At 43.1% G+C, this 12,720-nt stretch overlaps 1 protein-coding gene across 2 annotated transcripts in view; it reads left to right on the top strand.

Moving 5' to 3' along the window:
• Positions 1-6,854: 6,854 nt before the first annotated feature.
• The window catches only part of DCUN1D1 (defective in cullin neddylation 1 domain containing 1), a 32,615-nt gene continuing 26,749 nt past the window's right edge, over positions 6,855-12,720 (top strand). Inside the window, exon 1 of one of the 2 annotated variants that reach the window (XM_070509349.1) lies at positions 6,855-7,016. Coding sequence is in view for 1 of the 2 variants with exons in the window: in XM_044771140.2 (XP_044627075.1) it covers positions 7,340-7,342 (3 nt within the window). In the remaining variant the exon portion in view is untranslated. Of the gene's footprint in view, positions 7,017-7,107; positions 7,343-12,720 lie in introns of those variants that run through there. The other variant, XM_044771140.2, reaches the window with a different exon arrangement.

The following is a 12,720-nucleotide window of genomic DNA, read 5'->3' on the forward strand; positions in this document are numbered from 1 at the left end:
CTGTCCAGGGTCTTCTATTCACACTAAGTGTCTTTCTATTGCAGACATGAACAGAGACAGACAGCATGCCAGGACCTAAGTACCACAGAGCCAAACTGCCCAACTGATCACAGACAAGAGGGGAGGAAGTTGCCACTTTCTGCTTCTCTTCTACAGTGTGGAGGGATCGAAAAATGTCTCCTGATAGTCATTGACCATCATTGTAACTTCTTATCATAGTCCCTTGAGATTTGGGGAAGAAATGCGATAGTGATGTATACATATAATCAAGCTGGCTCTACTGATCAAGTGTTTCTAGATGCCAGAGCCACATCAAGTGTCAGAAGAATCTGTGTGTTGACATAGTGTTTGGAGGGAACTGATTACCTAGCGAGTGCTTCCTTCATCACGTAACCCTGATACTTGTTATGATCATGGCTGATTTTTTTAGTCTATGAAATGTAAATAATAATAACAATGCTCTACTTGAGGGGGCCTTTTGATTAAAGAGATAGCCAAATGTGACAGGAAAGAATTGTTTCTTTCTAAACCTTACTTTAAATGACTTTTTCTTCTGAAAACCAAGTCACTTCATCTTGAGACTCACTGCTATTCATTCTTTAGAAGTCCATTCATATGTCATCTCTTCTAGAATGAGCAACCACTACTTGTCGCGTGCCTACCACTTGCATTACATATCCTTTCTCATTTACTCTTCACACAATACTGAGGCAGGCACTTTACAGATGAAGGCTTTGCCCAGTCATATGGAGAGAGCCAAACTAGAACACAGTTGTCTTAGTCTGGGACTCTTTCATAATCCCATAGGCCTATTTCAGAAGTTTGGAAGCTGATGCCACTCCTCAGTTTGTCAGTTATATTGAAGTAATACAACTGTAAAAAGAAAATAACAAGGGATCTGTTATAATATAAAGATAACATTGCATGAAAAAAATTCCAACTGCAATGACTTCTTAACTGACTTAACACTGTTATTTCTTTCGAGAAATCATCCATCTGAAGGATTAGAATCAAATCTTAGACTCTTCTCTGCCACAAAATCAGCCAAACAAATGAAATACCCGCCTCTGGGGTGGAGGACTAAGAACCTGGGCTCTGAGCCATACACTTCACCCAAGGTATGTGGCCCTGTCACATGTGCCAGGCCTGAGTGAGGTATTCTCTTACACATTTCACAGCTATGTAGTTACTCTGTAGGGCTGTATCCTATCGATCAGGAATGAAAATAATCCCTTCCTCTCTCCTAACCCCTCCCACTGGCTTTTCTTTCCAGCCAGACCTGATCTGCCAATTGTCTGTCACCAATGCCTCCTCAGAGCTCACCCTTCAGGGCTGACCCTGAACCTTCATGCTTCCTTCCTCTCCATCAACTCCCATCCCTGGCACCTTTCTTCCAGGTCAGGCTGTCAACAAACTCAAGAGACCTCTTCAAATTCTCCAAAATTCATTATTTTATTTCAAAGTGGTGATCTGCAGCCACACCATTTTCCTTTCTTTCACTTTTGGTCAATTAAGAGTGGCCAAGTCACATTTTATCTCTAAAGAACTTTGCCCAGTCATCTCCTTTGCCAAATGTCCTGAATGGGTCTCCCAGTCTCTCACAACAGATTAACCCCTTGGCTTTCCCCTTTAGATTCCTTCACTGACTTCCTCTGTACATTTAGTCTCAAAATGATGATCTCACAATATTACCATTTTGATATTTTTGTTGTTTTTTCTCTTTCACAGTGCCATAGGCTAACCTGACCCCGATACTAACTTTTTAAAAGTTTTACAATATTTGCACAGAAAACTTCCCCTTCGCCAAACTTTTCTCTTTTCACCCATCTCAAATAATTTCTTTGAACAGGGTGACACATCTTGAAGGAAATGGAGAAAATGACATTTATTTACTGGATAGCCCTGAGAAAAAAAACACCTTAAAACTCTCAAATATTAAAAGCAAAACACGTGAAGCCAGTTTCTTTTTACTTTTTTAAATGTCGCTACTACAAAATTTTAAATTTCACATGTGCCTCACATCTGTGGCTTGCACTATATTTGTCAGATGCTGCTAGCTTAGGTGCTTCATACATTTAGAAATGAATGAATGAGACAAGCTATACTTTCCTGATCTTTGAGGACAGCTCATAATAGTCTACCAGGAAGGAATCAAACAAACTTGGGGTTGGATAGAAACTTATTACCATTCAACTCAATCTTCTCATTTTGTAATTGAGAACACCGAGTCCCAGAGAAATTTGCATGCCTTATGCATTATCCACTGAATAAAGTCTCATTTAGAAAAGCAAGGTGTTGATGCAATACCAGCATTTCCTCTGTCACCATCAGTGGAAAATGCCTTGGTGAGGATACCAAAAGTATCCAGGGATAAACACCCCAGATTCTAGAGGATCATCTACTGTACTACCTTTAGAACTGTTTCAAAAAAAAAAAAAAACCATTGAAATCATTATGATTTCAACGAACTCACTCTTTGCAACTGACCAGAGCTGTCCAAGACAGACACTGGGCTGAGCCGTAGTCTCAAGTAGGAGGGACCTAGCTGGGCTCGACAGGGAGGTCCAGGATGGACACCTTAGGACAGTGGGACATTGTGACATCATCAGTGATGGTCTCAGATGGTTTCCCATTGCTGGCCCTCCATTCTCAGCTGTCACTGCAAGTCCATTCCTCTATCATGAATGTGGAGCAGCTAAAATCAACAGATCCACATGTACCTTGAGGTGACATACTGGCTCTGGTGAATATTCCCATTTTCCTATTTAGGAGGTGACCCACTGGAATACTGCTTCTGTTGGCTCTTTTGTGTGAAGAGGACAGTGGTACCCAGTTTCCCAAGGATAGTCCTTGAGGTTTATTCCTTTTGTCCTGATTAAGGATTCCTCTTCCAATGGTTCAGAACGTGGAGGAAAGAGTCCAGGCAGTCAGTCATTATTTGGCTTAACTGGTAATACTTATCTATCAGGGAGGGGAGAGCCAAAAGGCTTCCACTTCTTCCCCTACTCTGTTGAGTTTGGCATGAATTTAGGACTATGGCTCTTATGTTACACTTCCTGTGGCTACGCTAGGGCCCATCACTGCCCCTGATGCCCAATCCTGTCTGCTTCACCCTTTAAAAAATTATAATTCTGGGTCGATGAAATCTAAATGCCATGTTTTACTCAAACTAAAATAGCTTGCACTGGTCAGTCTCATTTACTCTTATATATTTCGAAACAGGCAAGCTTGAATTCAATAAGCACATTTATGTAAATGCTGGGCAAAATTGAGTCCACCCAAGTTAAGTGTGGGAGGGTGGTAGCTGTGCATCCCAGACTAGCGCCTTTGAACTGTAACTGTGTATACATAGTTACCCTGGAGGCTTAATTTTAGCTAGACGAACTACCAGAAATGCTAGCAATCTGTCTTTTCAGATTACTTTTGCTCTTTCTCTTTGCTAAAAGACAGATTTTAAAAGTATGGAATCCTTGGTTTTACATGTTTCTTTAAACGGAATTGCAACAATTTTATCAGTGAATATATTTATCTTAACATGAATTTTTAAGCATCTGAGGCAACAGTATTTTCAAATAGTTACATGTTTTACTTTGAAAAATTACACTATCTATAAATACTTTATACTAATCTGTCTATGTATCTATAGGTGTAAGGGAATTTATATTTGTGTATGTGCTTTCTATATGTACATATATACACACACATACATGTATCTACATCTATATCTATTTATCTACAGAGAGAGAGAGAGAGGGGGAGATGAGGACAGTGGATTTTAGCTACATGTTTCCATCTGATTTCTTATTACTGTATTGAGATTGCCATTGTAGAAAGTAACCTTTACAAATCCTATACTTAAAAACCTCAAAGCCTTAATCTAAACATTTGAAACCGCATGACAAAAAAAATAATATGAACATGGCAATGAATATTCTCTAGTTAACCATATCTTGTAATTCATGCTTTATCTTCAGGACTTTTCCATTTTAAAAATAATCAGGATAATTTTAACAAATATGTTTCTCTCACTCCATAACGATGATTGAGTAATGATTCTCCATTTCACATTCAGTACTGTAGCTTGGAAGTTCAGTAATGGGTACAGCTGCTACTACATTTAACATCTGACCATATGGTATAACATATATCTGCCAAGGAGGACAGACATTCCATTACAATAACAAACAATATAGGCACAGTCTTAAGGCAGATCGACAGACATCAGTTAGAGATCTTTCTTTCTTTCAATTTATCCAATAATTACCACGTAGCACATATATATATATATATATATATATATGTCATATATGCCAGGCACTCGCTTTGACACTGAAAATGCAAAGATGTGCACAACTGGGTCTCTGGCCTGGAGGAGTGCCCAGTCTGGCAGGGCAGGTAGTCTTGTAGGCAAAGGGTTATCGTATGATGTCATAAGGGTAAAGGAAGTGTATACAAGGTGTCACAGAAGTGCAGAAGGAGAAACATACCTAACTGCTAGAATCCAGGGATGAGGTCAGGAGACAATCACAGAGAAGATGGTCTTTGAGTTGAGTATGAGGTCTTGAGAGGAAATGCAGTGGGGTGGTTAAGGGAAGAGACTCTGTAACCAGACTTTGCATTTAAATTCCAGCTCTACTATCTACCAGCCAAGGAACCTTAGGCATGTTACTTAACCTCTCTGTGCTTCAGTTTTCTCCTCTAGGCATAGCTCATAGCGTTGAAGTCAGGATTACGTGAGTTTGTAGGCGTCATGGATTTAGAACACTGCATGGTACATGGAAAGCCCTTAGTCAGTGTTAGCTAGTATGCCAGGGAGAGCAGAAGGAGAGAAAGCAAGGAGAAAAGGGGTACGGCAGGCTTGGCTTGTTAAAACTGAAATAAGAGGTGCATTCGTGTGGAAGGTAGTGGGACGTGGCAAGGTGAGCGGACAGATTATGGGGAGAGAGCCTTATATGCCACGCCAAAGAGGCTCTTATTGATGGAGCCGCTGGAGAATTTTAAGGAACAGATTCAGATTTGTATTATAGAAAGACAGCTCTGGAGCAGTGGGGAAAGAACAAAGGCCAGAAGCTTAGTTCAGAGGCTACTGGTGAGATGAGAAGAGAGGTGATAAAGGCTCGGCTGAGAATGGAGGGTAGAGTGCAAATTCAAAGTTATTTAGGAGGTAAAACTGATGCAACCTAGTGACCAATTAGATTAAGGGGGATGAGGTAAAAGTTTAGGATGACTCTGAGATTTCTAGTTTGGATGATCTGGTTAAAAAAACAGGAGGAAAAGTGGGTTTGGGGATAAGGTTTTGGATTTGTCAAGACTGATGGGACTGTGGAATGACCAAAATTAGTGTTTAGGTCTGCCACTCAGGAGCTAGAAGTCAAGATTTAAACTCCTCAAGAGTAGTAGCTGACATTGCCGGAATGTGAGTGAGAGCATAACACAGGCTGTATACAGGAAGAGATTCAGGGATGGTTCTGGAAAACTCAACATTTAAGAGCCAAAGAGAGGTGAGCCAGCAAAGCAGAGGAAGGAGGAAATGTAGAAGAAAGTGGAATCATGGAAAATAATGGAGAGGAAATTTAAGGAGGAAGTGTTCAAATGCAGAAGAGAGGTCATTAGAATGAGAACTAAAAACTGTCTGTGGGAGTTGGCACTTAGGAAAAAGAGCTTAAGAAAATTCATGAGCTATTACTTCAGTGAAGTAGAACAGTGTGGGGAAACGGATACAGTGAATCCTCTTCCTTAAGACCCCAGATATTAGTTAATATTTCAGGTCAAATGCTAGGTGAATTCCTGGAGAATATCCATGGATGTGGTCCAGCTCCAGGCTTGCTGCAATGAGGCAGATCTGGCCTATCTTCACAGAGCTGTTTTCCCAAAGCCTAGCAAGGAGCTTGGCACAGTTGTACGTGCACACTAAAGATTGGTGGGAAGAATGGATGAGTGGTCTGTGGTGGCCAGGGACCTGTCTTGGTAGAGTCCCAGGAGTTCCTGATACGAGGCTGGCTCCAGGAAGTGTTAGGGGGCCCTCAGAAATTGCCAAAGAAGTTCTGTTTGCTTTGATAAGAACTAAAAAGTCATGCTGTTATAGGGTTAATCTGGTAGCTTATGCCTGTGTTGGGGGAAAAAGGGTGTTGGTGACCATGGTGATGGCAGGTGAGAGTGATGACACCTCGACTCTCTCGTTGGTTCTGTTCTGAAACACCTATTAACTTTTGCCTCAGTCTTAGATGTGATTTTCTGACGTTTGCTTTATTACCTGTTTTCTTATTACCTCCACTCCTTCCTGTGTGAAAGTGTCTCATCTCTCCAAGTGGAGAGTCAATTTCTTAAGAGCAGGGACCACTCTAAAGAATCTTTTGTACTTTCCGCAGCACATACTTGTCCACTTGACTCCCAGCTCAAAACCCTGGTACCTTCAGCCTCACCAGACTTAGCACCAAGAATAGGTCAAGCCTGGACTGTCCACCCGGCCTGATGTCAACCCTCAGTGAAAAAAATGTTTTGTTACTTCCCAAAACTTATCCTAGGAAAGCTGAACAGAGCGGACACTTAGAGCAAGCAGTAGGTGCTTATACTGCAGCTTCCGCCACCAGCAGCATGCTGGGGGCCTTGAATCCCGTCCTGCTCGCCTGGAACCCTAGGGCTATCCCACTGGTCTCCCTGTGGACACTTCGGCCTGGGAAGAACCTGTGCCATACTCAGGGGCATTACGGCTCCCACATAGCTAGACTAAGGTTTCTTCTGGCAAGTCCACGTGGGGGACCTGATGCAGACCAGCTACTGGAACTAGGAGGAAAAAAAGAGGAAAACACAGGGTGGAGGTGTTTTCACTATTTTCTTCCTTTTTTGGCAGGGGTATTAATGGGGAGGGGTGGTTTGGGATGGACCCGGCGCCTCCGTCCTCTCCCTCCAGTCGCCCCCAGCTGCTCAAGCGGTTGGCCACCGCTCGTCCCCTCCTCGAGCCCGTGTAGACACGGCTGGGGCCGTCCGACGGCGGAAGGAGCGCGGAGGAAGCGGAGGTGGGTGTCCCCGGCCCCCACCCCGCCGGAGACCGCCCGGCGCGGCGGGAGGATGTCGGCGCGCGGAGGGCGTGCGTCGCCCCCCGCCCCCAGCCCAGAGGGGACCCCCGCGCCCGGGGGAAGCCCCGTGCGGGGAGCCCGCCGCCCGCCCCAGTCCCTCCGCCTCCCGGAGGCCCGGGGCTGCCTCCTCCGGCCGCGCCGGGGCCGCCCCGCACTGCGCATGAGCGGGAGCCCGGCGAGCCCGTGAGAGGAGCCGCCGCCGCCGCCGCCGTCCATTCGCTGCGGAGCCGGAGGAGGAGGGGAGAGGCCTGGAGGACACCAACATGGTGAGGCACTGCGGCCGCCCGGCCGCCCGCCCCGCCGGCTGGGGGCCGGCCCAGCCGCGCACCCCCGGCCGGCCGCCCTCCGCCCCGCCGCGACCCCGCCGCCCCGAGCCTCGGCCCGCGGCCTCCGTCCCGCTCCCCGGCGGGGCTCTCCTCCCCGCCTCTCCCTTCCTCCTTCGCCCCTTCCCGCCCGGGCGCCGCCGCTACGCGAGAGCCGAGGAGGCGGAGCGGAGCCGGGCCTAGTCGGGAGCCCCGGGGAGTTTGGGGCACGGGCAGCGGCCCCCTTGCCCCTGGCCGGGGCCGGCGCGGCCCGGGGCGGCGTTGGGGCGGGGGGAGGGGATGGGGCAACGGCCCTGCCCCTGCCCGGCCCCCTCGCCGGCTCCATTGTGTCTGGCCGGGGACCGGGGTCCGGGGTTCCGGGTGAGGAGCCACCCCCGCCCCGGAGCCGGGGCTTCCCCCTCCGCCCGGCCGGGGCGAAGGAAAGACTTTCCCGGGGCTCCTCGCCCTCCTCCGCACTCGGCTGCAACACCCTTCAAGTCTGCGGGCAGTTGGGCTTGGGGCGGGGTATCAGCCCTTCGCCGTGCTCCACCACCTCTTCCTGCGTCCCATGCTTTTGGAAAATGAGAGTTTCCCTGGCCAGTTGGTGGAGGTTATATTTACCTCCCCACTGAGAACATGGGAGACCGCGGAGCTGGGGGACGAGCGGGGGAGGGGAGTACGGAAGTGCAACCTGTTCTCATTTCATAAAATTAGGAGAAGCAGACTTGCTACCTTTTGAGCACATATTTTGTTTGCTCGGGGTGGGAGGAGTAATTGCTTTATTATGCCAGTTAAAGACCATTTGTGATTTTTAAAAAACAGTTTGTCAAGTTATTCTCCTCTCCTTTTTTGTTTGGATTAAAAAAAAATAGTCCTGCAAGCTTGAAGACGTGGTAGTCAAGTTGTCTGTTTACATTTTGGTAATTATGTACCTGACTGTTGGACTCTTGTTTTTCAGAAGCGATGTTCGGCGTTATAGTCTGAGCATGAGTTGAATTCCATGCAGGTTACTGTATGAATAGACAGTAAAAATGATATTGTTGTCTTTTTGCTCATGGGGAACATAAAGGCCTCTTTGAGGAGTGTGTATCTGTATGTCTGTGTCAAAGGAATGCCTCAGTGTCTTTGTTTTTAGTTGGTCTTATTTTTGCTGAATGACGCTTATCTAGCCCCAGCCTCCAACTTGGCAGAATTTTGGTGTCATGTACGGATATGTGGTTTAGTCTGCCATATATTCAAGCTTTATGTTCTTTGGTAAGTTGCATAAAAATTTACCATTTGTATTTGTAGGAAAACTTTGCCATAAAGTACAGGTTAATGTTCAAGGATCCGCCAGGGCTCTTGAACAGTTTCTTATTTCTTAAGTATTTTGATGCTGACAGACATTACTCCTAAAGTTTCTAGACTCTTGGCGTGTAGATGAGTAGTAAGCCTGAGGTAATGAAATGTAATTCCCTGGTAAACACTCAGTGAGAGCATTGAAATGTGTTCTGTTCATAACAGTCTTCAAATCGGCATCATCCTCTATAATCCAGGGTCTGGGTAATGTGCATCACCTGTGCAGGAATTCAGGCTTCCTGTGGTTCATACGAGAGTTCAGCCTGGGTTGGAGCTTGTGAACTCTTCTGTCTTTTTGTTTATATTAAATTAGCTGGTTTTGGAACTTAGCCATAACTCATCTAATCATACCAGTAATGACAAGATGCCACTAATTTAAAACACTTTCTGTGGCTGAACTCAGATCATGTCACCAGAATTGTCTTGGTATGCTCTTGTTAGTTTAGAAACTGAATCATGGGCCCTAATAGAACTTCATAAGAATTTTCCAGAATTTTTAAGAACTTTTTCGTTATAAATTTCTCTTACTTGTAATTTTTTCTTGATGTAATTTTTGGGCTAATGTTAGTTTTTGGTGTGTGGACTGTAGCTTATTTCTAGAGCATATGTTATTGTCAGTTCTGGGGCAGACTTAAAAGATGGGATATCTGAAGTATTTTGTGTAAGAAAAAAAATTCTTCAGTTAACCTACCTGCCACACGCATAGAAAGACCAAGAATAACTCCCAAACTGGACAATATGCTGTTACTCCTGAAAACTTTTTTAAAAGTCTTCAAAATTTCTGGGTTGTTTTCTTTTCTTTTTTTTTGGAGGAAGATTAGCCCTAAGCTAACTACTGCCAGTCCTCCTCTTTTTGCTGAGGAAGCCTGGCCCTGAGCTAACGTCTGTGCCCGTCTTCCTCTACTTTATATGTGGGACACCTACCACAGCGTGGCGTGCCAAGCGGTGCCATGTCTGCACCCAGGATCTGAACTGGCGAACCCCGGGCCACCGGAAGCGGAATGTGTGCACTTACTGCTGCGCCACCTGGCCGGCCCCTGGGTTGTTTTCTTCTTTGTAAGATGACGGGATTGGATTTGATGATTTCTAACGTTCCATTCAGCTAAAAATTCTGATTCTAATGATTTTTGTTAGATGTGTGAGAAGTGTGTAGACTGTGTAACCTACTAGATTTTTCTAGACTCACAGCATCAGAGGATTTTTAGACCTGAATTGGCTCTGGAAATCATCTAATTTACTCCTTTTCTACAGAAGAAATTGAGGATCAAGGAGGTTTTGAGGTTCAAGTTTGCACAATTGTTTGTTGCAGAACTGAAACTCCTTTCTCCTAGTTTACTGTTTTCCCCCAGTGTTTGTAGTACATATAATCTTCTAACTCACATGAAATCTAGAGACATGGTTGAAAATTGGATTTGAAATTAAATTATATTACTCATTTAAACAGGAAAACCCAAGTGTTATTAATGAATATGCTCAATAACAAAATGCAAATTAATGGACAATTAATGGTGCTAATTACTATATTTTTAATGGTTTTTAAAAAAATGTATGGACTTTGAAATTTAAGATTATATTTTCAACAAATACCAGAGTTTCTAAGTCCAAATGAATGTAGGCCTGTTCCAGGTTGTCTCTTTAGAATTTGTTTCACATTCTTTTGCATATACATAAATAAATTAAAAGAGGGCCTTAATTCATTTTGATAATTATTTATTAAATACCTGTATGTGCCAGGCATTGTTCTAGGCACTGGGGATATGGAGATAGATATCTATCTGTCTGTCTGTCTATATATTTTTTTCACTGAAAAGATAAAAATCTCTATTCTGGTGAGGGTTACATTTTAGTAAAGAGAGCCAAATAATAAACATAGTATTTATTTTTCTTCCTTACTCTGTTAGAAGGTGTTAAGTGCTATGGGAGAAAAGCAGTGTTAGGGAGGGGAATTAGAAGTGGTGGGGCCCAGTGGAAGTGGGGTTGCAGACTGGTGTCTGTACCAGTGAGAGGTGCATTTTGAGCAGGCTAGGAGATGTAGGAGTAAGCCACTCAGAAATGTGGAGAGAGAATTTGAGGACGTGCGACCAGTGTGGCTGGAGCAGTGTGTATGGGGAAGATGGGCATGTTGGGCGTTGGAGCAGATGACGTCTGAGCAGTAAGGAGTGGGGGTGGGCATGGGTGGGCGTTTTAAGGATATTGGGTTTTTACTCCAAGAGAAATGGGAAGCCACTGAAGGAGATTCTAAATGGTATGATAGACCTGGTTTCTGCTGTCCCGTAGGTGCTATTACAATATTATAGATGATTATTTTTTAAAGCAGTTTTTAAAGACAACAAAACTCTTATAGTTTTCTTTACCATGCAGCTTCTGTGTACAGGGTTTTGAATTCGTTTAGGGTGACTGTCCAATATTCAATAAAAACTAGCTCACCCTCGAGTTAACCTAGCCATGCTAGTTAATAAAAACAACACAACAAAACCTCTTTCATGGATTACTTTAGAATGTAGTATGCTCTCGTAGTTCTGTAGTTTAACGGCTATATGTAGAAAACTGGGCCTTTGGGGAGAAAGAAGGACATTAGCATTTATTGAGAACATACTGTCTGGTAATCAGACAATTTATGTCTGTTATTTTGTTTAATCTCTACTCTGGTTTGTGAGATGGTATTGCTACCTTTTTTAACATATCTGGAAGTGGAGGTCTAGCAGTACTGAATGATTTGACCAAACAGCTAGTATGTGGGGAGCAGGGATTAGAAGCCTGGTTTCTGGTTACACACTTTATCTACCCCGCCTCTTTTTTTTTTTTTTTTAAACCCAGCAAGCACCCTTTCAGTATAGGTATGGAATTTTTGATTAGTTTTATTCTGGTTTCTTCCTTATATTGAATAGTGACCTAGTTGTTTTCATATCACATCAAATGATCTGATGTAAACATTTAAGTAATTGAAAATTTAAAACTCTTTTGGTACATAACAGTAAAAAAGTTGAAAGTAAAATTAACTCGTGGTGGTAGTACGTTTTTTTTTTAAGTTTTAAAAGAGCTGAGGTCATTTGAATCAAGTGACTGTTTTGATTATGGCCTCATAGGCGGGGTCAAGCTTACTGAAAATCTGTGAGAAAGCCCCCTGTCCATTTCAGTCTGTGTGTGCTCTTCAAGTTGTGATCGTATTAGCCATGACATTTGATGAAGAGAAATAGTTCCAAATAGGATTCAGTTGCTTTGTGGACACAAACAAGCGCTTGAATAACCTGCTGACTATCTAGTTTACCTAGTCAGTCTAGGTGTATACCCCCTAACTGTGAAAAAGCAAAAACAGAGGGGAGGAAATGCCACTAAAGAGTCTCATCGCTTTGTTGAACCCATTTTATATAATTAGTACCTAATCACTGAGAGTGATTAGGCTGTTCATTTGCATTGTAAAAATTTTAAGAGATTTTCTTTTAAACAGTTTTCTAAAGAATTCTATTGCATTACACTTTTGAATCCCTTAACACTGAACACAGTGATCAGTAACAGATAAGTTGAAGTACGTGGCCCAGTCCTTTGTTATATTAGGATATTTTCATTTCCGTAAACATTTAGAGTGCTTTATTATTTATAGGATTCTAATATTTCTGGATTTAGGATTTGAGTAGATATCAAATCTTAGAAGATTTCATTTTTCAGGGATTATTTATTGTCTTTATGAAACAAATATCACATAACTGTTGAATGATAGTCATTATTCTAAGTTCTTTAACTGTGGAACTTTAAAAATCTCATTTAATTCTTTTTTGTTTTGTTTTCTCCTCAGTAATCTTTTTATTTGAGATTTCTTTAGGAAAGATATTTATGGAGAGGAGAAGCAAATTAGCTGCCTTGACTGCTTGTTGGAAGTTCAAGCGATAAGTTTGGGAGAATCAATGGAAATTTCATGGCTAACACAAGTATTTAAGGAGGTTATTTCTATCCTATTATAGATAATCAGGAATTAGCAAAAATAACTGTTTTTAATAGTCAAAACA

This window comes from Equus asinus, chromosome 5 (genome assembly GCF_041296235.1).
Source record: "Equus asinus isolate D_3611 breed Donkey chromosome 5, EquAss-T2T_v2, whole genome shotgun sequence".
NCBI lineage: Eukaryota > Metazoa > Chordata > Mammalia > Perissodactyla > Equidae > Equus > Equus asinus.